The 25,403-nt window shown below is 60.4% G+C and overlaps 1 protein-coding gene across 1 annotated transcript; it reads left to right on the plus strand.

Moving 5' to 3' along the window:
• Positions 1–2,206: 2,206 nt before the first annotated feature.
• LOC143845266 (casein kinase II subunit alpha-like) lies at positions 2,207–21,151 on the plus strand. Its single transcript, XM_077353549.1, has 14 exons — positions 2,207–2,382; positions 8,575–8,804; positions 13,210–13,345; positions 14,830–14,941; positions 15,847–15,948; positions 16,716–16,766; positions 17,614–17,673; positions 18,092–18,175; positions 18,797–18,907; positions 19,405–19,506; positions 19,694–19,794; positions 19,912–20,060; positions 20,485–20,574; positions 20,676–21,151. The coding sequence occupies exons 3-14, from the start codon at positions 13,245–13,247 to the stop codon at positions 20,789–20,791; spliced, it is 1,179 nt and encodes a 392-aa protein (XP_077209664.1). The 5' UTR covers positions 2,207–2,382; positions 8,575–8,804; positions 13,210–13,244; the 3' UTR covers positions 20,792–21,151.
• The last annotated feature ends 4,252 nt before the right edge of the window (positions 21,152–25,403 follow it).

Consider the following 25,403-nt stretch of genomic DNA (forward strand, 5'->3'; position numbering starts at 1 on the left):
CAAGGCCCGGTGTCTTTCTCTCTCAGCACCTGCAGGCCTTGGGCCCGCTTTGGCATTTCCCAAGCAGCACCTTCACTCTGGATCCCGCTAATGTTGGGCAGAAATGACCAGAGGAGGCAGCTTCAACCTTGCTTCTGGGGCTTTCTGCGGGCACTGAACTGACTGCTGCAGGGTGTGGGATTAGACAGACTGCTCACCCAGCCTCCTCCTTCCTCCCTGTTCGGAACCTAAGGTAGCCCCAGTGCCTGTCAATCAAGGCAGGGGTCCTTGGGTTGCCAATATGTGGAAACCCACGTGTAGAATTTAAGCGACAGACTGGTTCAGGTGGGAACTCTGAGGGAGTCCGGAGGCCAGGATGGAGGCTCTCAGCACCACCTTGCCCCTGCAGGAAGAATCTGCCCACCCACCCTCTGCCTCCGGGACCCATCCTAGCCCAGAAGGCAGCCACACTCAGTGGCATTCCAAGCAGCGGAGAAGCCCAGGAGAACTCGGATTGTCGGGGGGAGGGGGGGGTCTCAAGGTAGTTCATTGGCCCCCAGGCTGAAGCCAGCTGGCACCGTCCTGTGCCAAAGAAACCTGGGGTCAAGGGGCTATCTCTTTTCGGAATATTTTGCTAAAAAATGGCAGGTCACAGCCGAGCAAACTTGCCTCAGGGGTTTCTTCCCCTTCAAAGCCCCCCCTCAGAAGTGCAGATTCTTCAGTTGGGGGATGTAAGAAGAGCTCTGCTGAAGCAGACCGGGGCCCACCTAGTCCAGCCTCCTGTCTCACACAGTGGCCAACCAACTGCCATTCCGAGGTTTACTGTCTCTGCATGCAAAGATTTAAAATCCTGCAACTTCTGGAGCAAACAGGGTAGGGGAGGCAGGGGGAAGAAGCCTTTGAGAAAATGAAAATGTTTGGGGACAGGAAATGTTACCAGTTGAAAATAGGTAGTCAACCTGTGGTTGAATTAGTTGAATGGGAATTGTAGTCCATGGACATCTGAGGACCACAGGTTGACTACCCTTGCTCTACATGGCACCCTTTTAAATACTTGAAGATGGCTATGATGTATTATTAACATTCGTGATGTATTATTATCCATGATGATGTATTATTTTTAACATTAACACAGCATACACACTACTAAGCCAAGATTCACTGGAAAGACAACAATTCTCAGAAGAGAGGAAGACGCCAAAAGGCGATGGATGGACAGAGGCAAGGAAGCCACAAGGCCCTCTGTTTGCAAGACCTAGCAATGTTTAGCTGGGCAGTAATTCATAGGGTTCCCACAAAGTGGAAATGATTTGGCAGCACAGAACACGTATAAACTGAAGACTAAAGTAGTTGTATTTACACAATAAGCATGTCCTTGCCATAGATGTCACACAGAGGGTAGCCAGGGAATGCAGGGTCCATTTCTCAGCAGTGGGGCAGAGAAGGTCAAAGCCAGCCCAGGCAAAGGAGAGGCCGAGGGCTGCCAACATGGGGGAGGGGTGTATCTTGGCGGGGGTAGGCCTTGAATGGGGAGGGACCCCACAGCTGTTGGCTCTAAGAGAACCAGTCTGTGGTCCCAAGGTCAAGTGTCATTCCAGATTTTCAGGCCCAACCTGGAGGCTGGCAACCCTATCAAATAATGCTGGGCACGGGCTTACATAAAAAAAAAAAAAACCCTTCATGTTGCACATTTTGCATGGGCAAATACAGCTATTTCTTTTTTTAAAGGCATTTTCCTTATCCTCTGAAATGTTCTCTAATAATTTGTATTTTTTTAAATAATACTTTTAAACTTAGTACTTTTCATAGAAAATAAATAAGTAATGCTACTTTGTCATATAGACTACTGTGCAATGTAAATAAGTGTTCTTAAAATATTTGCAAAATATTGGTTACCCAGTGACTTTTTGTTGAAACTTCTCGTCTTCCACGCAATGGATATATAGCTTGAAATGGCTTTTTGTGGAGGAGCATTTCTCTCGGTCCTGAAGGCCTTTCAAGGGAGCCTTTATCGCCCCCCCTCCCCCGTTCCCCCGACTGGAGAGTGGCAACCCTCCCTTTGGAAAGGCATCCTTGGGCTCCCCGGTCGCAGGCGGGCCCTTCGCCTCCCTCTGCGGCTGCCCTGTGGAACTCCTCTATGGTGCGGCTGGGCCAGAGCGGCCGCGGGGCCCTTGCGGGCGGCGGAAGCGGCGTCGTCCTAGCGCCCCCTGTCGGCCTGGCGGCGCCTCTCGCCCCTCCCCTCCCCCAGCGCAGCCGCGACCGCCGCCATATTGCCACCCCCAGCGGACCGAGGAGAGGCCACCCCCTCCCTCCCTCCCTCCCTCTGGCGCGGGCGCGGACCCGGCGGAGAACTGTCCCTCCCGGGCGCCCCCGTCGCCGCCCCCGCCCCAGCCGCCCGGCGAGGTAAGGGGGGAGGAAAGGAGGGGGGCGAGCAGGCCGAGCCCGGGGGTGGGGTGGGGGGCGCCCTGGCCCCTCCCCTCCCCCCTGGCGTGATGATCGGGGGGGGGGCGAAGCGTCCCGCCGCGCTTGGGGGCCGCTGGAGGGGGAGGGGCCTGCAGGAGCCACGGACGGGGGAGGGGAGGGCGACCCCATTCGTCACGGCCCCCCGCGGGCGGGGCGCTGGCCTCCCCTGCAGGGCTGGCCGCAGATCCCCGGGGGGGGGTCCTTATAGATGGGTCTGCCCCGCCCTGGAGGGTGGCATCCGCCCGACGGACTGCGGGGGGGGCGTTTGGCTCCTGGCCATGGCAGCAGAAGGGAGCCTCCACCTTCAGAGGCAGTCAATCCCCGGACCCAGGAGGCACCTCGGGGAGGGCGGAGGCCTTAAGCCCCCCGGAAGGCTGCCCAGAGGGACCCTTGGCCCTGGGGGGGGGAGATGGACCCTCCCTCCCTGGCCTGACCCAGCAGGGCTCTTCTGAGGGTCTTCTCAGGGGAAGGCCTCGGCCTCTCTGCCCTGTGGCTGGCCCTGCAGAGGAACTGGCTGGCCCCTGGGTGAGATGGGAGGCTGGACTGGAGGGACCCTCCCTGGCCTGACCCAGCAGGGCTCTTCTGAGGGTCTTCTCAGGGGAAGGCCTCGGCCTCTCTGCCCTGTGGCTGGCCCTGCAGAGGAACTGGCTGGCCCCTGGGTGAGATGGGAGGCTGGACTGGAGGGACCCTCCCTGGCCTGACCCAGCAGGGCTCTTCTGAGGCTCTTCTCAGGGGAAGGCCTCGGCCTCTCTGCCCTGTGGCTGGCCCTGCAGAGGAACTGGCTGGCCCCTGGGGGAGACGGGAGGCTGGACTGGAGGGACCCTCCCTGGCCTGACCCAGCAGGGCTCTTCTGAGGGTCTTCTCAGGGGAAGGCCTCGGCCCCTCTGCCCTGTGGCTGGCCCTGCAGAGGAACTGGCTGGCCCCTGGGTGAGACGGGAGGCTGGACTGGAGGGACCCTGCCTGGTCTGACCCAGCAGGGCTCTTCTGAGGGTCTTCTCAGGGGAAGGCCTCGGCCTCTCTGCCCTGTGGTTGGCCCTGCAGAGGGACTGGCTGGCCCCTGGGTGAGACGGGAGGCTGGACTGGAGGGACCCTGCCTGGCCTGACCCAGCAGGGCTCTTCTGAGGGTCTTCTCAGGGGAAGGCCTCGGCCTCTCTGCCCTGTGGTTGGCCCTGCAGAGGAACTGGCTGGCCCCTGGGTGAGACGGGAGGCTGGACTGGAGGGACCCTGCCTGGCCTGACCCAGCAGGGCTCTTCTGAGGGTCTTCTCAGGGGAAGGCCTCGGCCCCTCTGCCCTGTGGCTGGCCCTGCAGAGGAACTGGCTGGCCCCTGGGTGAGACGGGAGGCTGGACTGGAGGGACCCTGCCTGGTCTGACCCAGCAGGGCTCTTCTGAGGGTCTTCTCAGGGGAAGGCCTCGGCCTCTCTGCCCTGTGGCTGGCCCTGCAGAGGAACTGGCTGGCCCCTGGGTGAGACGGGAGGCTGGACTGGAGGGACCCTCCCTGGCCTGACACAGCAGGGCTCTTCTGAGGGTCTTCTCAGGGGAAGGCCTCGGCCTCTCTGCCCTGTGGCTGGCCCTGCAGAGGAACTGGCTGGCCCCTGGGTGAGACGGGAGGCTGGACTGGAGGGACCCTCCCTGGCCTGACCCAGCAGGGCTCTTCTGAGGCTCTTCTCAGGGGAAGGCCTCGGCCTCTCTGCCCTGTGGCTGGCCCTGCAGAGGAACTGGCTGGCCCCTGGGGGAGACGGGAGGCTGGATTGGAGGGACCCTCCCTGGCCTGACCCAGCAGGGCTCTTCTGAGGGTCTTCTCAGGGGAAGGCCTCGGCCTCTCTGCCCTGTGGCTGGCCCTGCAGAGGAACTGGCTGGCCCCTGGGGGAGACGGGAGGCTGGACTGGAGGGACCCTCCCTGGCCTGACCCAGCAGGGCTCTTCTGAGGGTCTTCTCAGGGGAAGGCCTCGGCCCCTCTGCCCTGTGGCTGGCCCTGCAGAGGAACTGGCTGGCCCCTGGGTGAGACGGGAGGCTGGACTGGAGGGACCCTGCCTGGTCTGACCCAGCAGGGCTCTTCTGAGGGTCTTCTCAGGGGAAGGCCTCGGCCTCTCTGCCCTGTGGTTGGCCCTGCAGAGGAACTGGCTGGCCCCTGGGTGAGACGGGAGGCTGGACTGGAGGGACCCTCCCTGGCCTGACCCAGCAGGGCTCTTCTGAGGGTCTTCTCAGGGGAAGGCCTCGGCCTCTCTGCCCTGTGGTTGGCCCTGCAGAGGAACTGGATGGCCCCTGGGTGAGACGGGAGGCTGGACTGGAGGGACCCTCCCTGGCCTGACCCAGCAGGGCTCTTCTGAGGGTCTTCTCACGGGAAGGTCTCGGCTTCTCTGCCCTGTGGCTGGCCCTGCAGAGGAACTGGCTGGCCCCTGGGTGAGACGGGAGGCTGGACTGGAGGGACCCTCCCTGGCCTGACCCAGCAGGGCTCTTCTGAGGGTCTTATCAGGGGAAGGCCTCGGCCTCTCTGCCCTGTGGCTGGCCCTGCAGAGGAACTGGCTGGCCCCTGGGTGAGACGGGAGGCTGGACTGGAGGGACCCTCCCTGGCCTGACCCAGCAGGGCTCTTCTGAGGGTCTTCTCAGGGGAAGGCCTCGGCCTTCTGCCCTGTGGCTGGCCCTGCAGAGGAACTGGCTGGCCCCTGGGTGAGACGGGAGGCTGGACTGGAGGGACCCTTCCTGGCCTGACCCAGCAGGGCTCTTCTGAGGGTCTTCTCAGGGGAAGGCCTCGGCCTCTCTGCCCTGTGGCTGGCCCAGCAGAGGAACTGGCTGGCCCCTGGGTGAGACGGGAGGCTGGACTGGAGGGACCCTCCCTGGCCTGACCCAGCAGGGCTCTTCTGAGGGTCTTCTCATGGGAAGGTCTCGGCTTCTCTGCCCTGTGGCTGGCCCTGCAGAGGAACTGGCTGGCCCCTGGGTGAGACGGGAGGCTGGACTGGAGGGACCCTCCCTTGTCTGACCCAGCAGGGATCTTCTGAGGGTCTTCTCAGGTGAAGCCCTCGGCCTCTCTGCCCTGTGGCTGGCCCTGCAGAGGAACTGGCTGGCCCCTGGGTGAGACTGGAGGCTGGACTGGAGGGACCCTCCCTGGTCTGACCCAGCAGGGCTCTTCTGAGGGTCTTAACAGGGGAAGGCCTCGGCCTCTCTGCCCTGTGGCTGGCCCTGCAGAAGAACTGGCTGGCCCCTGGGTGAGACGGGAGGCTGGACTGGAGGGACCCTCCCTGGTCTGACCCAGCAGGGCTCTTCTGAGGGTCTTCTCAGGGGAAGGCCTCGGCCTCTCTGCCCTGTGGCTGGCCCTGCAGAGGAACTGGCTGGCCCCTGGGTGAGACGGGAGGCTGGACTGGAGGGACCCTCCCTGGCCTGACCCAGCAGGGCTCTTCTGAGGGTCTTCTCAGGGGAAGGCCTCGGCCTCTCTGCCCTGTGGCTGGCCCTGCAGAGGAACTGGCTGGCCCCTGGGTGAGACGGGAGGCTGGACTGGAGGGACCCTCCCTGGCCTGACCCAGCAGGGCTCTTCTGAGGGTCTTCTCAGGGGAAGGCCTCGGCCTCTCTGCCCTGTGGCTGGCCCTGCAGAGGAACTGGCTGGCCCCTGGGTGAGAGGGGAGGCTGGACTGGAGGGACCCTCCCTGGCCTGACCCAGCAGGGCTCTTCTGAGGGTCTTCTCAGGGGAAGGCCTCAGCCTCTCTGCCCTGTTGTTGGCCCTCCAGAGGAACTGGCTGGCCCCTGGGTGAGACGGGAGGCTGGACTGGAGGGGCCCTCCCTGGCCTGACCCAGCAGGGCTCTTCTGAGGGTCTTCTCAGGGGAAGGCCTCGGCCTCTCTGCCCTGTGGCTGGCCCTGCAGAGGAACTGGCTGGCCCCTGGGTGAGACGGGAGGCTGGACTGGAGGGACCCTCCCTGGCCTGACCCAGCAGGGCTCTCCTGAGGGTCTTCTCAGGGGAAGGCCTCGGCCTCTCTGCCCTGTGGCTGGCCCTGCAGAGGAACTGGCTGGCCCCTGGGTGAGAGGGGAGGCTGGACTGGAGGGACCCTCCCTGGCCTGACCCAGCAGGGCTCTTCTGAGGGTCTTCTCAGGGGAAGGCCTCAGCCTCTCTGCCCTGTTGTTGGCCCTCCAGAGGAACTGGCTGGCCCCTGGGTGAGACGGGAGGCTGGACTGGAGGGGCCCTCCCTGGCCTGACCCAGCAGGGCTCTTCTGAGGGTCTTCTCAGGGGAAGGCCTCGGCCTCTCTGCCCTGTGGCTGGCCCTGCAGAGGAACTGGCTGGCCCCTGGGTGAGACGGGAGGCTGGACTGGAGGGACCCTCCCTGGCCTGACCCAGCAGGGCTCTTCTGAGGGTCTTCTCAGGGGAAGGCCTTGGCCTCTCTGCCCTGTGGCTGGCCCTGCAGAGGAACTGGCTGGCCCCTGGGTGAGACGGGAGGCTGGACTGGAGGGACCCTCCCTGGCCTGACCCAGCAGGGCTCTTCTGAGGGTCTTCTCAGGGGAAGGCCTCGGCCTCTCTGCCCTGTGGCTGGCCCTGCAGAGGAACTGGCTGGCCCCTGGGTGAGACGGGAGGCTGGACTGGAGGGACCCTCCCTGGCCTGACCCAGCAGGGCTCTTCTGAGGGTCTTCTCAGGGGAAGGCCTCGGCCTCTCTGCCCTGTGGCTGGCCCTGCAGAGGAACTGGCTGGCCCCTGGGTAGACGGGAGGCTGGACTGGAGGGACCCTCCCTGTCCTGACCCAGAAGGGCTCTTCTGAGGGTCTTCTCAGGGGAAGGCCTCGGCCTCTCTGCCCTGTGGCTGGCCCTGCAGAGGAACTGGCTGGCCCCTGGGTGAGACGGGAGGCTGGACTGGAGGGACCCTCCCTGGCCTGACCCAGCAGGGCTCTTCTGAGGGTCTTCTCAGGGGAAGGCCTCGGCCTCTCTGCCCTGTGGCTGGCCCTGCAGAGGAACTGGCTGGCCCCTGGGTAGACGGGAGGCTGGACTGGAGGGACCCTCCCTGTCCTGACCCAGAAGGGCTCTTCTGAGGGTCTTCTCAGGGGAAGGCCTCGGCCTCTCTGCCCTGTGGCTGGCCCTGCAGAGGAACTGGCTGGCCCCTGGGTGAGACGGGAGGCTGGACTGGAGGGACCCTCCCTGGCCTGACCCAGCAGGGCTCTTCTGAGGGTCTTCTCAGGGGCCAGCACCTGAATACGTGGTTAGAATAATTTGTACAGCTGTACTGAGTGTAACTTGAGGATTGCTCAACACATGGTCTCTTGTCCTCCTCACCCTGCTATACTTGGGGTCTGCCAGCGCCCTCTCTGGCTCTCACTGGTGCTGTCCATCTCTGTTAAGAGACCCCACTCTGCGCACTTGGTGAGGAGCAGAATAAGGGCCTTGCAGGGTCAGATTCAGACTGCTCTTTGCAAGAATCTCTGGGGCCAGGAGGTGTCCGGGGGCCTCTAGAATGGGCCCACCGATGGCCTCAGTTCCCTTCCTGCCCACCCATGGTCTGGAACACATTCCTGAGGAGGAGGCTCCTTTTTGCAATTTCCTTTTCTATTCTTTGGTCTCTGAAGTGGATTAATTTTATTCTTGTATTGTTGGTACTCCACCTCTCTCCCCCAATGGGAATCCAAAGCAACTTCCATCCTTTTCCTCTCCCCTATTTTACCCTCACAACAATCCTGTGAGGTAGGTTAGGCTGGGAGGGAGTGACTGGCCCCCAGGTCAGCCAGAACGTTTGCTTGGAAGAGTGGGTGTTTCAACCTGGGTCTCCTGGACCTCAGTCCAAGGCTCTCACCATTACATCTCACTGCCTGTTTTAAGGGCCAAAACCTCTCTAGGCAAAGAATTACTTTTGGGTGCAGATTTGTTCTTTCTCTTTCACGGACATCAGACCCATAAGTAGGTGCTGGCGTGGGTTTCACGGCCCCGTCTGGAGTGTGTGTGTGATTGTGGGTGCATTGTGCAGAAAGCTTTTGGGTTGTGGATGAGCCTTGTGGGAATTGGGGGTGTTTCAGCTGGGAGGTTTTGGAGCCCTCGTCTGCTCTCGTCGTGGTGCAGTCCCCAGCAAGAGACCTGCAGGATCAAAGTTTGGATAAATGAAGGTGGAGGGACAGAAAGAGAGGCCGGGGTGGGAGATGTATGATCGAAATGCTTGCTCTCCTTCCAGGGACAGGGACATGCTGTGAAGGCCCTCCTGTTCCTTGGGAAGCCCCTCTCCGCGTCTCCTCTGGGGCTGGATGGAGGCCTGCTGACCACGTGGGAGCCGCCCCGGCCCTGCCTGTCCCCTCTCTCCCCCTCCCCGACTCCTCCTCGCCTGGAATGCTGGACGTGCCTACCTCTGCATCCCGTGGGACGGCTCCAGGTGCTTTTCCGGCTACAGATTAACCGGCGCTCAAGGTAGAGTCGTCCTGTGATGCCGTGCGGCTTGCGGTCGGAGCTGCCGGCCCTTGCGCAAGGGCAGTGCTCAAGACTGGGCCTGGGGCTGGTCGGGGGGGGGGGGGGGGGCTGCCACTGCTCTTGCTGCTTCCCTGCTGCCTGACCACTTGTGCCTGGAATGCTCGTTTCCCAGAAAGGGGGTTGGTTCAGACGCCGCATTGTCCCCTGTGCCACGGCCGGTATGTGGCCAGGTGCTGCAGGTGCTGCAGTTTTGCGCATGCACACATTGAGAGGCATGGGCACCTGGCCACACTGGGAGAGCCCATGTACACATTCCTAGGACTGAAATGGGGAGGTTATCCAGGGTTTTGAGAAAGGTGAGATGGGCTTGTTGAGTTTCCTTAAGCAGGTTATGTATTGCTTGCCTCGAATTCCTGTAGCCTTTTTCAGGCGTGTGGAATCCTGGCTGGAAGGGCCTTGAAGGAGTGTTCACGATCCCCTGACCGTAGGTATGAGGTGCTCGTCTGTGCTGACAGGTCTAGTCAGTGTGTCCTAGACATGAATCCAGGAGCACAGAGAGCAGCAAGATTGGGGCCGGGAGGGGGGAGATGAGCTTTGGAGAGCCAAAGTTGCCTCTGACCCAAAGTAGCTTTGATCCTAGAAGCCTCTCCAGATCTAGTTGGTCTCTCGCTGCTCTGCTGCAGACCAAGATGGCTGCTCTCTGCGTCTGCATGCCTGGCAGGCAACTCTGTGTGCCTAGCCCGTGCCTAGCCTGTATAAACATACAGTCATGTGAAGAAGCTGAAATACTCTGACCAGGGAATATTGTGTGCCTGGGAAGAGAAGGGGATTGGAGGTTGAGGGGAAGCATTTTGGCTAGGGCCGTTTGTTTGCTCGCCTTCGGTCCCTGGAAGATTTTTCAAGCTTTGGGCGGAAGATCATTCTTTTGTGCCAGAGGCTCAGGGTGTGCGGAAGGGTGTGCGTTCCTCCACTGACAGGCAATGGGCAACCGAGTTGAGCTTGACCAGAACCGATGCAGTGCTTCCCCTGACCTCGGTAAAATCCCGGATGGATATCTTCTTTTAGGACTTTCCCCGAGATGTTGCTGCTTCTCTTTAGTGGCAGATTATCTTCCATGAGATCCAGATCTCTATAGAGGCTGCTGCTGATCACTTCCTCTTTAGTGGAGAGGTGCTGAAAAAACGGGGCCTGACGAAGGGGATTACACATGAGCCCCCCTCGGTCGTGGTGTGCCAGTGTCTAGCGGGCTGCTGCCTCTTTCCTTTGCAGAGCGCTGGCATTTCTTCTTACAAGCCTCAGAGGAAGGGGCAGATGGGCATCTGCGGATATGTTGTAAATATGCAGCTTTTGCTTGTGGGAACATGTTGCCCTTTGTGGTTGCAGCAGCCCTCCCAGACAGGAGATGGTTTGGAGTGGCCGTGCTCCTTGGCTGCCAGCATGGCGTAGGGGTTAAAGAACAGTGGACTCTGATCTGAAGAACAGAGTTTGATTCTCCACTCCACCTCATGCTGCCAGCTGGGTGACTGTGGGCTGGTCACACTTCAAGAAGGACGTGGATAAAATTGAAAGGGTACAGAGGAGAGCGACAAGGATGATCTGGGGCCAAGGGACCAAGCCCTAGGAAGATAGGTTGAGGGACTTGGGAATGTTCAGCCTGGAGAAAAGGAGGTTGAGAGGGGACATGATAGCCCTCTTTAAGTATTTGAAAGGTTGTCACTTGGAGGAGGGCAGGATGCTGTTTCTGCTGGCTGCAGAGGAGAGGACACGCAGTAATGGGTTTAAACTTCAAGTACAACGATATAGGCTAGATATCAGGAAAAAGTTTTTCACAGTCAGAGTAGTTCAGCAGTGGAATAGGCTGCCTAAGGAGGTGGTGAGCTCCCCCTCACTGGCAGTCTTCAAGCAAAGGCTGGATACATACTTTTCTTGGATGCTTTAGGATGCTTAGGGCTAATCCTGCGTTGAGCAGGGGGTTGGACTAGATGGCCTGTGTGGCCCCTTCCCACTCCAGGAGTCTCCTACAGCTGTTCTCTCAGGGCTCTTCTCAGCCCTTTCTGCCTCACAGGTGTCTGTTGGGGAGAGAGGAAGGGAAAGGTGTTCGTAAGATGCTTTGGGACTAGTTCAGGTAGTGAAAAGCTGCGTAAGAGTAACCAGCTGTTCTTCTGTTCCTTCAGATCGGGCGGGTGGTGTGTTCGTGTACCGTGCCTGAGGCTGTGTCCTTGCAAAATATAAAAACCCAAGAGCTGGCCGGTTAGATCAGAGCATTGGCCCATCTCCTCCAGCATCCTGTCCACACGGAGGCGGTGTAATTGCCCCGGAGGGCCAAGGAGCAGCAGGCAGACTTGTCTCCTGGCTCTGGTCCTCTGCAGTCTATTGCCTCTGAACACGGAGGCTCCCTCTGCTGACAGGCCTCCCCTCATCCCTTTCACGTCCTGGCCCTGCTGGCGGTCGTCCCTCTTCCACTGCCACTGCCAATTGCTTGTGGAGTGGAGAAGTGCCTCTCCTGAGTCCTGCTCAGCAGTCAGGCCCTCGAGGGCTGTGATTTGCCGGCCCTGGGTGCCCTTAACCCGCAGCGGGAGGTGGGTGCCGTGGCAAACCCATCCTGGGGCCACCTCTCTCGCTGGCCCTCGGATCTGTTTGCCAGCTTGAACACCGATTCTCGGTCAGTTCAGTGTCCCCTGCCGTGCCTCACAGCAGCGTTCTGAGCAGCGAGGGTTCAACACATGCTCCAACGTGTGTGCGCAGGGGTGTGTGCATGTGTGTGTGCCAGTTTTCATTGGTAAAATATTTATCAAAGCTGCTTAGCCCGGTCCTCTGTGGCTGCCGCAGGTGGCAGGAGATCTGTGGTCCGAGTGGATTCCTCTGACCGGGGATTCACCCGGGCCTGCTGCTCCCAGGGGAAAAGGAAACCTGCACGCCGGCAGCCTTGTGCTCATTTGCAGCGTCCCAAGAGGGCAGCCAGAGATGCTGCCGTAGCTGGGCTTCCAGGAAGCCTCGTTTTCAGAGAGCCCTGTCAGATCTGGGGCACCTGGAGGAATCTGGAGGGGCAGCTGGTAGAGGCCACCTGGGCAGGTGGAGCACCTGGCCCTCAGAGCAGCCGCAGCAGCAGCACAAGCAGGTCCCGCTGCAGTCCAGGGAAAGTGGCCCTGCGCTCACTGCCTGGGCTGTTCCGTTTCTTTTTGGGAAACAATTTCCGTTTTCTGAGGTTGAGAAGATCACCTTGGCCTGAAAAGGAGAGGGAAGCAGGTGACAGTCCTTGGAGGGCACCTGCAAGAGCCCCAGTGGATTAAAGTAGTCCAGCATCGGGCTTTCCAGGCCTCCCACGTAGGCCATGGCCACAGTAGGCCTCCCATCCTGCTTGCTCACAGTGGCCCTGCACATGTATACTGCCTCTGCACGTGGAGGTTCCACATAGTAGTTCTGGACCCCCCCCCTTCCACCATTGGCCTGACTTTTCTCCTAAGGACAGTTGTCACGACCCCCCCCCCCCCCCGTCACATCACTCTCCAGCCTCTCCTCTCTGCCTCCGGTGAGGTAGTGCACTTGGGCTGGATTTTGGGGGAGTTGCTGCCAGACCCCGAGCTGGAGCCTAGGGAGGGGGGCTGACGTCCAGCTGGAGAGGAGTCGGGGCTCAGGCTGGTCTGGAGCCTGGTCACTTGTTGCTCGGCCGGGGCTGGGAGCAGGCCGCCTTCTCTCCTTGCCGGTGGTCCACAGAGCAACAGGGGGCCGCTCCCTCCCTGGGACCATCTGGGGCCGCCATCCCTGTGGTGCCGTCAATGCCTTCTGGCCCAGAAAGTCCAGGATGAGGCTGGAGATGGGACGGGCTCTGCCCTTCCGGGAGTCCAGTCCAGTCTTTCATGAAGCCCTGAGGTTTCTTCATGCCCTGCAGGGGTTTTTTGTGTGGGTGGGAGTTATTAATGATTTTTCATGTGTTTTTTAAACTTTCCCAACATTTCTTGGGTGATATGACCATAAATGGTCATGTCGACCCACCCACCCTCTCCCAAAGTGGCCAATGATGGGCCTGGATGGTTTGGGGGGGGCCCGGGGGGCGTGTCCGCAGCTCTGCTTCCCCGCCATATTCTGCACGATCACCTACTTCTTGGGTTTCTGGAAGCCTGAAGAAGGTCTCAGAGGGGTTTTCGGGGGTAAAAGAAGTTCAGAAAGGACAGACTAAGCTCCGGTGCCTTCCCCACCGTGTGCCAAAGCTAGGAAAAACAGCAAAAAGAAAGAACTGCGGAGTTCCCCCGTCTCCCCTTCTGAGTACCAGGCCTGGGAAAGGCTGGCTTGGTTCGTGTGGGAAGCAGGGACTCCCCCCCCCCTCGCCTTTAGTTTTGTGCAGGAGTCCCCCTGTCCTCCATCTAATCCCCCTCCCCCCGCCTTTGCGGTGGGCTTGTGTTTTCAGAGCCTTCAAGGCGCTGACTGCTCCTCCGGGACAGCATGTCGGGCCCCGTGCCAAGTCGGGCGAGGGTCTACGCGGACGTGAACACACAGAGACCCCGCGAGTATTGGGACTATGAGTCTCACGTCGTGGAATGGGGGTATGTATGATGGCTGGAGGCTCCTGTGTCTGGCGGGACAGGGTTGCTCTCCAGCAAGGGAGGTGGGCCTCTTAAGAGGGCTGCCCAGCTGCTGCCGGAGGCTCCGGCCTCTCCCTGAGTCTCTTGGCTGGGCCAGGGGTTGGCATGCCAGCCTCTCCCCTCTACTGCCACTGCCTGCAGCCCTGCACAGGTTTGGGCACTGGTTTTCTGGACTTTGCAGCTGACTCCCGCCCAGCTGGTGTGGCCAGTCTTGTTCTGGGACCCACTTCGTTCCTATCCGCTGTCGCGAGACGGTACCCACGTGCAAGCAGGTCATGGGGACAGCTGGGCAGGTTTGGGGCTGCCATTCTTAGGCAAGGAGAGCTTGCGTGATCCGCTCAGAGTTTAGGAACAGGGATATTCAGCTCAAGCTCTGAGCCTTGGCGGTGGCACCAAATGCCTGCCTTCCCTCCCCTGCCGTGGGGGCCCTGGGGCAAAGGCAGCAGAGCTGGGGCAGAACTGCTCTGTGTTCTCCAAAAAGGCCTCCAAGCCAGCCTCAGGAGTCTTGCATGAATTTTCTCTTGGGGCAGACAGGTGGCAGCCAGGTGAAGGGAGGGCAGGAGGCTGAGGGCAGCTGGGAGGTCTCTTCTGGTGGCTGGGATCGTCCTCCGCAGTGGAGGAGGAGATGGGCCTTGGTCCACAGCAGGGAGCCAGAGCATAGCTTGGGAATGTTCTCCCACAGCCTTTCAGGGATCCGGAGTGTGGAGTCTTGTTCAGACCATGAAGCGCCCATCAGGGACTTGCAGGCTGCCCAGGAAACTCTCACAATAGGTCACCCAAAGGAAAAGTGACCCGTGACTCACAGAAGGGCCCGCCTGCTGCCAGCTGCGTTGGCCTTTGTCGGCCTCCGGGGCTCTGGCTCTGTTCGGCTGCAAGGGACCACCCACGGCAGACCATTCCCCCCTGCAGAGGCTGCCGGTTGGGCTGCAGTGCGAGCGAAGAGGCTGGCCAGAGAGGCTTTGGTGCAGCCGGGAGACGGAGGAGCCTCAGCAGCAGCAAGGGCAGTGGGCGGCTCGCAACAGGAGGGCCCCGTGGTCCTGGCCCAGATGGTCCCTGAGAGCGCCTTGCAGCTGGGGCCCTGGGGGAGGTTCTCCACTTGGGGAAGAGGCGACCAAACAGCACGAGGTCTGGAGAGGAATGTGCTTGCCTGGCCCGTCTCCCGTGTAGGTGGCTGGGGGGCTCAGGCAGCGGCAGGCATTCCCAGACCCGGATCTTCCGCGGCTCGGCAGAAATCTCTGCCCTTGGCTTCAGTGTTTCTTGCTGAGTCTGACCAGGACTTCCGCTTACCAGATTGGGTGTTTGGCAGTCGAGAGCAGGGTTGGTGGGCTGCTGGTGGTTGCAAAGGCATGGGGGCAGAGCGGGGGAGGCCTGGTCTCTCAGGAACTGGGGGGGGGGGGCTCTTGCTGACCTCTGGCCGGCTCACTCTGCTCTCCCCCCTTCTCTAGCAACCAAGACGATTACCAGCTGGTGCGGAAACTCGGCCGCGGAAAATACAGTGAGGTCTTTGAAGCCATCAATATCACCAACAATGAGAAGGTGGTGGTGAAGATCCTCAAGGTGAGTGAGGACAGCGGGAAAAGGGCCCAGGTGGTTCGGCTGCCCTCTGCCGTAGGCCAGCCTCACAGGGTGGTTGTAGCAAGCGCTAAGGGAAGGTGCATAAATCGCCTTTCCTCGTGGCAGTGCATTTTGCAGAATGTAGGTCTCTGCCCAGAGGCGCTTGCAGGCTAAAGTTCAACACACATGAGGGAAGGACAGGGAAGGAAGCCGGTCTGTTCCCGTGGCCCCTGCTGTGGCCTGATTTCCGTAGGAAAAGTCTGGACCCAAGGCCAGGAAAGGGGCTAGTGAGGGAGACTGGAAGGCCTGCAAGCAGCAGTTCCAGGGGAGGGGGAAGCAAGGGGGCCTTTGAGAGGCGGAGAGCAGGGGACCGTTGGGTGGCTGAGGTGGGGCTGCTGGAGGAACAGAAGGAGGGGTAGCAAGACCTTTCTTGCCTGCCACGTTCTCCAAAGGCCACCTCCCTTTGTGGCTGCTGTGGGCCAAGGCCGTTGGCAGGCTGCCTGCAGTGCAGCTCCCTGCCAGGGACAGGGTCATGGGCTCTCTCCCTGGTGCTGAGCCACTGTCCCTGCATTGCCTCGTCAGCGGCTGGCTCTCCTGCAGGCTAGCAGAAGGTCTACTTTGCATCTCAAGAGCAGAGTGTGAGGGCAGGAAGTTGGACCTCGCCCTCCCCTTTGTGGGAGGCACTCCCCCTGCCCCAGGGCCTTAGACCTTAGAAGTGCTGCTCCCAGAGACCCTCTTGGCGAGAGACACGGAGCCACACCTTCCAACGGCATCTCAAGACTTGTCAGTTGGCAGGAGCCCCCTTGGCCCCTGGGGGCCCTTCAGCCGGCACCTGCTCCCAGGGCACACCCACCAAGGGGCCCTCCTGCTTCAGCGGCCCGAGGCGACTGTGTGATTCTCTTCCGCAGCCAGTGAAAAAGAAGAAGATCAAGCGTGAAATTAAGATCCTGGAAAATCTCCGCGGGGGGCCCAACATTATCAGCCTTCTGGACATCGTCAAGGACCCCGTGGTAAGGGAAGCGGCGGCTGGAAGCGGGGAGGGCTGACGGTGGTCCGCTTGTCCCCTGCTCTGTGGATCCAAAGCGTGAGAGCCTCAGTCCCTGCTTGGGCACTCCCAGCCTTCCCCAGCCGAGGCTCAGGGCCCCCCAGCGCAGCAGCTTGTGGCCGAGGCTTCCCCACGGATGGCGTCCTCCCCACCCCGTCCGGCTGCCCTCTGCGTCACCGGGGCCTTCTCAGCCTGTGCCCTCCGTGGTCCCCTCTCCGAGCAGGGCAAAGCGCTTGGCTGCTTGTTGGTTTGGGGTAGGAGTAAGGATGAGAGGTGTGGGGGGCTGCTGGGCCTGAGGTCTCAGCGCTTGCCAGGGACTCTTTCGAGCCTCGGGGGGGGGGGGGGCTCTGCGTCAGCCGTCTCTTCGGCACTCCTGTTCACATCAGCCGAGCCAGAGGCGAGCTCTGCGGCGAAAGGTGTTTGCTTCCCCGGGGGCAGCCCAAGGAGGGACTCCCACCAGCCTTCCGTGATGTCTTTTTGTCTTGCCAACCATCTGCTGGTCACGTCTTAAAGGGCCAAGCAAGGCCTCTTCAGGCGTGGCTATGATGCCCTCTCAGACCCAGGTCAAAATTCCCCCCTCTAACTGCTCCTGCAGCTAAGAAAGCTGGGGGGGGGGAGAGGGCTTGCCTTCCCCGGAGGGGTCTCCTCTGCTGCCCAGGCGAGGCTCAAACACTCCTTGTGGGCTTCTCTTTCCTCCCTGCCTTGGAACATCATCGGCTGCTGCCTCTCCAGTCACGGACGCCCGCCCTGGTCTTTGAGCATGTCAACAACACAGATTTTAAGGTGCGTGGCCCCCACCTGAGCGTCTGCATCTCTTCTCCTCTCCACCCCCCCCCCCCCCCGCCAAGACATCATTTGGTCCAGCACGCAAGAGCTGAGTTGTCAGGCTTTGGGTTCCAGGCAGCTGGGAGTGGCTGGAGGCTTCTCTGCTGAACGGACGTACCTGAGCCCTTGGCGGGCTTTCCTCTGAAAGGGAGCCCCAGAATGCACTGCAGCGGCAGGCTCACGGGGCCCCCGGCCTCCCTTTCCCCCAAAGCTCCAGAGGATCCCCGGGGGCAGAGAGGTGCTCTTGGCTGCTGCTGCTGCTGCTGCTGCTGCTTTCTCTGACCAGCAGAGCCGAAAGAAGGTCGGTCGCCCTCAGAGAGAGCCCAGCAAAAGGAAGAACCGGGTGACCTGGGCGTCGTATTCAGTGGACTCAACGTCATTCCCTTGGCCGCATCCATAGCTTATTTTGTAGTCTATCCGGTAAAGCCAAACGGATCCTAGGTTCAGAATCTCCCACTTTCTGCCTCATGCTTCATCCGGGGCTTTCCCCTGGGAATTTGTTGACGGGAATTGCAGTCTTACTCGGCACGGCCTTCCAGTCGTCCCAGAGAGTCTCTGGCAATCCGCCCTGCCGGTTCCTTGAGCAGCCATTAAGATGGCTCGTTGGTCCTCATGCAGTCTGAATGGAGCCACAGTGAGAAACAGACTTCGCATGCAGCCAAGAGAATAAGATGGAGTTCATTGAATCCGACGCCCAGGTCCGTTGGGCTCTCTCTGACCAGGGCAGAGCCCGGCCATTAAGAGCTCGCTGCGTGGAGCCCCAGCCAGCCTGGCTAACCTCACTCCACTCTCCTTCCCTCCCCAGCAATTGTATCAGACGCTGTCGGACTTCGACATCCGGTTCTACATGTACGAGATCCTGAAGGTATGGCCGGGGGGGGCCTGCTCCAAGCCTTGCCTGGCCCTCCGTAGCGGGCTGCAGGCGGGGAGGCCTTCTCTGTTTGCCAGAGGGACCCTTTGGGCTTCAGGGTGGCACAGCCAGCAACCGGCATTGCACTTCAGCCCTGCCGCTCTGCCCCCCTTGTGCTCATTCATTCCTGCATCGTCTGCCCTTCAGCGGCAGGCTCTTGTTTGTTTTGTTTGTTTTTATATTTATATACCGCCGCTCTCAAATGTCTCATGGCGGTTTACAAGGTCTGTGAATACAATACCACAGGATTAGAGCTGCAGTGCCTGGCCCCCCGCCTGCTGCTTTGCATCCTCCCTTGGGAGGGGAAGGGGTGCTCCTCCTGCCCCCTCCCTGCCTGCCTGCCTGTCTGCCTGTCTCCTCCTTCGCCCTGCAGGCACTGGATTACTGCCATAGCATGGGGGTCATGCATCGGGACGTCAAGCCACACAACGTCATGATTGACCACGAGCACAGGAAGGTGAGGCTGACCTGGGGTTGGTCCCTTGTCTGCTGGAACTCAGCGGGAGAGGCAAGGAGCCCCGTCCCACGCATCACCACCAGCCCTGGGCTGCCACTTGCGGGGTTCCTGGGGTTCCCTGCCTTTTGGAGAGGCTCATGAACCTCTCTCCCTGTTCAGTCAGGAAAGTGTTTATTCCCCGTCCTTTCTCCCCCCCCCCATGACACAGGGGGGCAGCCTGGGGAGGGGGTTCCTGGCATGGGAATGGATCTCCCTCGTGAGCAAAACCTTCCAAAGAGCTGCCGGCCAGATACCTGGGGCCTGTAGAGTCACGGAAAACCAGACAAATCTGGCAGGGGGAGATGGGCCGTCTGCTGGCCGGAACATTGTCCTGAGAAAGGGGCCAATTGGCAAGCAACCCGAGGGGCCCCAGGCTCCCCTGCTGACCGTTGGAGGGCTGGGGCTTGGGCTTGGGGGCAGGGGTGCCTCCGGGGCCAGCTGGGAAGGGGGTCTCTGCGTGAGGACCCCCCTCAGTTCTCTGTCACGCGTTCTCATGCATGCCTGGACTAGGGGGGGGGGGGCTCCTTGCGGTGCTCCTTGTGGCCGGCCAATCGCACCCTCGGCCTCCTCTCCCTTCCGCAGCTGCGTCTGATCGACTGGGGCCTGGCCGAGTTCTACCACCCCGGGCAGGAGTACAACGTGCGGGTGGCCTCACGCTACTTCAAGGGGCCGGAGCTCCTTGTGGACTATCAGGTGTGGGCTGTAGCCGCCCCCCCCTCCGCCTTCCCCCTGCGGCACCGCCCTGGTGGGGAGGGGGGCGAGGTGGAGTGCGGGAGAGCCCCCTCTGTCCCCGGGCCAGGAAAGGGGAGCAGCCGGGGGGGGGGCCACTTCCACGCATATTCCGACGGTCTGCAAAGGAGCAGAGAAGTGCTTGCATGAGGGAGGGGGCTTGTGAATGATCGGGGGGAGGGGGGTCTTTGAGCAGGGGCACACCAGGCGGGTCTCTTCAGTCGGAGGGAGGGCCAGAGGGCGGGTGGCTGAGGGAGGGGTGATGGGGGGGCAACCTCTGAACTGCCAGGCAGTTAGCCAGCCTTTTGGGACAGGAGAGAGTCTGAGTCATGGGGCATGGGGGGCAGAGAGGGAGGCTGACGCTCGAGCCCCCCCCCCCCCCCCGTGTTCTGGCTTTGTTGCTCGGCTCACAGAGTGCCTTCCCCCCCTTCCCTCCCTCCCTCCCTCCCTCCGTCCTGCAGATGTACGACTACAGCCTGGACATGTGGAGCTTGGGCTGCATGCTGGCCAGTATGATCTTCCGCAAGGAGCCCTTCTTCCACGGCCACGACAACTATGACCAGGTGAGGTGGCCGCCTTCCCAGGGGCCCAGCTCTCCTGGCCGTGGGGAGGGGAGGCGCAGGGAGGGCATGCCCTTCTCTTCTCTTGGCACTGCCGCCGTTTCCCTTCCCCACCCCCGACGTCTGCGGGGCCCCCGGGCTTGCCTGCGAGGGGCCCTTCGCCAGCTCCCCCTCCCTCCCCCCCCCGCAGCTGGTGCGGATTGCCAAGGTGCTGGGCACAGAGGACCTCTACGACTACATCGACAAGTACAACATCGAGCTGGACCCTCGCTTCAACGACATCCTCGGCAGGTGAGCGGCCCTGGGGCCTGGTGGCCTTGCGGGGGAGGGCGGGGTCCCCGGGGGGGCTTCCTCGCCAGGAGCCTGGCTGGCCTCTCACCCCCCCCCCCGCCTTGTCCCACCGCTCAGGCACTCTCGCAAGCGGTGGGAGCGCTTTGTGCACAGCGAGAACCAGCACCTGGTCAGCACGGAGGCCCTGGACTTCCTGGACAAGCTGCTGCGCTACGACCACCAGACCCGGCTGACGGCCCGGGAGGCCATGGAGCACCCCTACTTCTGTACGTGGCGCTTCCCGAGTCTCCCCGCCTCCCGGCCCCCCTGTGAAAGGCCCCCCCGGCCTGAATTGAGCGAGGGAGGGCTGAGGTGCCGGGCAAGGAGGGGCATCTCGGCAAAGGAGAGGGGCTGTGCTGCCAGGGGTCGTCCTGCTTTGGCCCTGGGTCTGCCCCTGCCCCTGCCCCTTCTGCACGCTGCACCTCAGCTTGCCCGGGACTCTCCTTCATCCTCCCCCCCTCCTGCAAACTCTGCAATGTCCGCTTGGCCACGCAAGGGCCCTCCCTTTCTGGCATGCTACCGGGGCAAATGGGGTGGCCCTGCTGCCTCCTGGTCCCTTCTCTGTGCTCAGCTGGATGCAGAGCGTGACAGACCCTCCCCGGTCCTCTGCAGCAGCAGGGCGGGTCTGACGTCCTCCTCCTTCCCCTTCAGATCCAATAGTGAAAGACCCGGCCAGGATGGGCTCCTCGGCAGGCCTGTCCTCCGCTAACACCCCTGTCAGCTCCTCCAGTATGTTGGCAGGTATGTCCCTGGGGGGCCTCGGAGGGCTTGCACGGGAGCACGGGGGGCATCCCCTCCCCCGTCTTGGCTCACCCTCTCCCCTTGCCCCCCGCCGCCTCCAGGGATCGCTTCCATGGCCGCCTCTCAGCCCATCGGCAGCTTGGCCGCCTCGCCCGTCATCTCCTCCCCCAACGCTCTGGGCTCGCCAGTCCCTGCCGCCGCCGGAGCACAGCCTTGAACTCGCCACCGAAAGCACCTCTGGCTTCCAGCACTGCGAAGGCCGCGGCCACGCCTCTCCCGCCTGCCCTTGCGTGCAGGACGAGAGCGGACGGGAGGTCCGCCGGAATGGTTTCTTTTCTGTTGAGTATGTCGGAGAGCAGAGCCTCAGCTGCTGCCGCCGCTGCCGCTCCCCCCCCCTGCACCCCCCCGTTCGGCAGCGAGCGCGAACTCTGGCGACGGACGGACGGACGGACGGAGGCCCCCCTGTGTCTGTGTCGCGTGACGGCAGCTGCGTTCTTCCCAGGAGGCCGGGGGCTAGCGATGCACCTGCAGTGTAGACACTGAAATGGAGAATAAAATTTATTTTCTATGTCCCTAACAGGCCTGACTGGCCGCTGGCTCATTTCGGGGGGGGGGGGGGGGTCCCGTCCCGTCCCGTCGGGAAGCTTGCGGTTGGGCAGGAGGCTCAGCCCTGGAGGGGAGGGGAAGCCCCTCCCCGGTTGCCTCGCTCTCTAGAGGGGCCCCAGCGTTTTCGGGCAGAGCGACAAAATGGCTGCCCCAGGAGGAGGAGCCAGCCACACAGCCATTGCCACAGCTTGGCCCCTGGTGCTCTGGGGGAAGCACTGCCAAAACGACGGTTTAAAAAACTGCATAGCTAAGCAGATCTCCAATGGCCATTCAGAAGCCCTGCTGGGCAGAAGCCCCGCCCTTTTCCTAAAAACACGTGCCAAAAAGGGATTTGTGGACTCCATGGCAGGGACCCCTTTGCACACGGAAGGCTTGCTGGGGACTGCCCCCCCCCCCCGGTAGTTGTCCAAGAGTCAGGGAGCCTTCTTGAGAGCTGCGTTCTGTGTCCAGGGGAGGGGGTTGGGATCCATGGGTGCTTGGGGGCTTCCCCAGCTCCGTTTGGGGTCAGCAAAGGCCAGCTGCTTCGGCAGAGGGCAGCCAAGCCCTCTTCTCGGTGTGGAAGGGCCAGTGCTCAGGTAGACCGTCCGCCAGAGCGACAGGTGAGTCTTCCCAGGAGCAAAGGCCACCCACAAGGGGCCACCGGGGCTAACACCTCTCGTTTCACCAGGATTTGGACCACGAGTCCTCTTGTCATAGTCCGGTTTCTGAACTTGTCCTTCGCAGTTGTTCCCACGGCCTCTGCACACACTCCCTGGCTGGTGCCCTATGGCCCACCATTCACTAAGTATCCCTCTGGGCCTTTGTCCATAAACTATTTTAAAGGGTGCAAAACCCGTGTGGTCTTGTAGGTGGTAAACATGAGCAGGTCCCAAGCATTTGGGCACTCATGAGTTGGTCTCCACAACATGGCTTTAATGGTCTCGTTAAGATCCTTGCCTAAGTTCTCGATTTTGGGGGAGTGGATTGACATAAGTCTTTTCCTTTATTTCTGGCATTGGCAGTCTTGCCACATTAAGGCTGCCGTGAAGGGGGAACCTCCGTCGTGAGGATTCCTCGGGATAAGGCCACGTGTGCCCAGAAGTGCATTAGTTATCCCCACACTCCTCATGTTCACAGAATCAAAGAATCCTAGAGTTGGAAGGGGCCATAAAGGCCATCTAGTCCAACCCCCTGCTCAACGCAGGATCAGCCCAGAGCATCCTAAAGTATCCAAGATAACTGTGTATCCAACCTTTGCTTGAAGACGGCCAGTGAGGGGGAGCTCACCACCTCCTTAGGCAGCCTCTTCCACTGCTGAACTACTCTGACTGTGAAAAATCTTTTCCTGATATCTAGCCGATATTGTTGTAGTTTAAACCCATTACTGTGCGTCCTTTCCTCTGCAGCCTGAACATGCCCAAGTCCCTCAACCTATCAACATAAGGCTTGGTCCCTTGGCCCCAAATCATCTTCGTTGTTCTCCTCTGTACCCTTTTAATTTTATCTACATCCTTCTTGAAGTGAGGCCTCCAGAACTGCACACAGTACTCCAGGTGTGGTCTGACCAGTGCCGTATACAATGGGACTATGACATCTTGTGATTTTGATGTGATGCCTCTCTTGATACAGCCCAAATTGGCATTTGCCTTTTTTACTGCTGCATCACACTGCCTGCTCATGTTTAGTTTACAATCCACAAGTACCCCAAGGTCTCTTTATTAAATTGCATCTTGTTCTCATTTGCCCATTTTTCCATTGTGTTCAGATCTCGTTGAACTCTGTCTCTTATCTTCCGGAGTATTTGCCAGTCCTCCCAATTTGGTGTCATCTGCAAACTTGATGAGTAGTCCCTCCACCCCCTCATCTAGATCATTAATAAATATGTTAAAAAGTACCGGGCCGAGCACCGAGCCCTGAGGTACCCCGCTACTCACCTCCCTCCAGTTTGATGAAACACCATTGACAACAACTCTTTGAGTGCGTTTCTCTAACCAATTCCCTATCCACTTAACTATCTGAAAATCCAGATTGCAGTCCTTCAACTTATCCATCAGAACATCATGAGGAACCTTATCAAAGCTTTGCTCCTCACATAACTGAAAAATCTTTTCTTGTTACAGTGGGCTTCCCTGGCCAATCTTAGCTTTGGCCTTTCTGATGATTGATCTACAGTGCCTAGTACCTGTAGGTACTCTTCTTTAGAGCTCTGTCCTTCCCTCCATTTCTTTTTTACATTCTCAGTGGAGCACAGTAGCATGACACCAATATTAGGGGCACTATGGATATGCCTTGACTAGAGGCTGTGGTTTAGATTGGCAATCCGAAAACCTTCGTACTGATCCAGCTATACCTTGTGGCTCACAGCTGCTGCTCTGAGGGTGTCTGTCCTTGTAGGAGGGGATTATTGTGGTGGTGTTGGTGGTAGTGTTTCATAGGTTTTGTGTCTTTTCTGTGGTTGTGTAAAATTTTCAATAGTAAAAATGAATTAAAAATACTTAGAGAGGACATAGAGGATGGACGTTAGGAGAGGCTGGCCAGGAGGGAGAGACGGGAGGCATCGGGAGTCCTGGAACACCCACTCCTCGTATACCTGGGGGCGGCTTCAATCGTTGACCAATTCCAGTCTGGCTTCTGACCTGGCCCTGGGGAGGGCTGGCTTCGGTTGCCCTGATGGGTGACCTCCAGTGCCAGCTGGACCAAGGCGGGTCATGCAGTTGTGTTGCTTGACCGCACAGCAGGGTTCAGCATGGTAGACCATGAGCTTCTGGCTCACTGCCTCACCAGTCCTGCCGTTCGGAGGACATTCCTTCGAGAGTTGATCTCTTTTCTCCAGGGCTGCAGACGGAGGGTCGCACGGGGAGAGTGTCTGCAGGCCACGGTCCTCTCTGCCACTTTATTTAACACCCATTCAGAGGTCTGGGCTTGGTTGTCCTCCTGGCTGCTTGCCAGGCCCTGCAGATTCAGACCAGCGGTGAATTTCCCTGAGAGCAGAGCAGCCTCCCCCCCCCCCCGAAGCCACAGCTTCCCTTTAGAGCCTGCAGAAGGTGCCACTGCAAGAAATGGTGGCTTGACCAGCATGGCCACTTTCCTTGCTCCTGGCCGCCCCTCGTGGGATCCCTTTAGCCTCTCTGCCTTGCCTCTCTGCCAGCGGTCGGTGGCCTTGACGTGGCTCTTGGGTCTATGCTTTCTAATCTGTCATTAATGTTTTGTTCGATGATCTGCATCATGCGCTTTTTGTTGGGAGAGGCTTTTCAGACTGCCTGCCTGCCTTTGGGAAACGACTCTTCTGTTTTTGGTTCTTGGGCCTGCTGGAGGGCATTTCCTCACCTGCCTCTCCACGTGCTCCCTCCTCCTTGGGGGCCACCCAGTCCTAGTAAAGGGGAGTTAAATGGAGAAGGCCACAACCAGGGGGCATGTGCTGGCATCTCCTTCTGCATCGGAGATCCGTGCGTGTGACTCCAGGGCAGGGCCCTGGAAGATCCTTGACCCAAGATCCCAGGAAACAGTCACCAAATATCTCACGGTGGCCTGCCCTCTGGACGTTCCCCAGGACAATCGTCTCCCCTGGGCAACCAGTGCTTCCTGGCCTCAGGGGCAGGGCCTGGGATGGCCGGGGATGTGGCCGGTCCCAGCAGGCAGGGGACAAGGGCTGGGCAGCCTCCAGAGGCCTGGGATGGGAGTGCTCCCCCTGGCCAGGGTGCAGAGGAAGGGTGGGGAGGGCTGGAAGAAGAAGACGACCCTCCTCTTGTTTGTTCCAGAGGTTTTTATTGACCCTCTTGCTTCCCACACTCGGGCTCCCAGCGGGGAGATGCCACCCAACTAGCCCCACATCCCTGTTCAGAAAGGCCTTGTGGGCAGGGGTGGCAGCACTCCCCACAGAGCAGACTCAAGCCCCATGGCTGGCCATGCCTTGCTGGGCCCCGACTCTGCCCCCTCCCCCGTTCTGTCCAGAGAATGGGAACCCCGGAAGCCGGCCAAGGAAGAGCGATCACTGCCCCCCGCCCAGGAATCCCCTGCTGGGGACAGAAGACCCACAGACAGCGGGGGGGGGGGCTGTGTTGTGGGAAATTCCCTTGGCCTGAGCTCCACGGGCCGGGCCAGCCACAGGAACACTGGGAGGGGGCTGGCCGTGGCTCAGTGCTCAGGAGCCCCTGCTGGGCACGCCAAGGGCCAGGCTCACCCCCAGCAGCCTCTCCGGGACAAGGATCTCAGCAGCCGGGACCAGGAAGGCCCAGAGAGGCGCC

Source organism: Paroedura picta, chromosome 9, assembly GCF_049243985.1.
Source record: "Paroedura picta isolate Pp20150507F chromosome 9, Ppicta_v3.0, whole genome shotgun sequence".
NCBI lineage: Eukaryota > Metazoa > Chordata > Lepidosauria > Squamata > Gekkonidae > Paroedura > Paroedura picta.

What these genes read in the sequence shown, in the direction of transcription:
- LOC143845266 (XM_077353549.1), top strand. Translation starts at nt 13,245, where the DNA reads ATGTCGGGCCCCGTGCCAAGTCGGGCGAGGGTCTACGCGGACGTGAAC. An exon ending in TCAACAACACAGATTTTAAG is followed by an intron (nt 16,767 to 17,613) that starts GTGCGTGGCCCC and finishes TTCCCTCCCCAG; the next exon opens with CAATTGTATCAGACGCTGTC. An exon ending in TTCAACGACATCCTCGGCAG is followed by an intron (nt 19,795 to 19,911) that starts GTGAGCGGCCCT and finishes CCCACCGCTCAG; the next exon opens with GCACTCTCGCAAGCGGTGGG.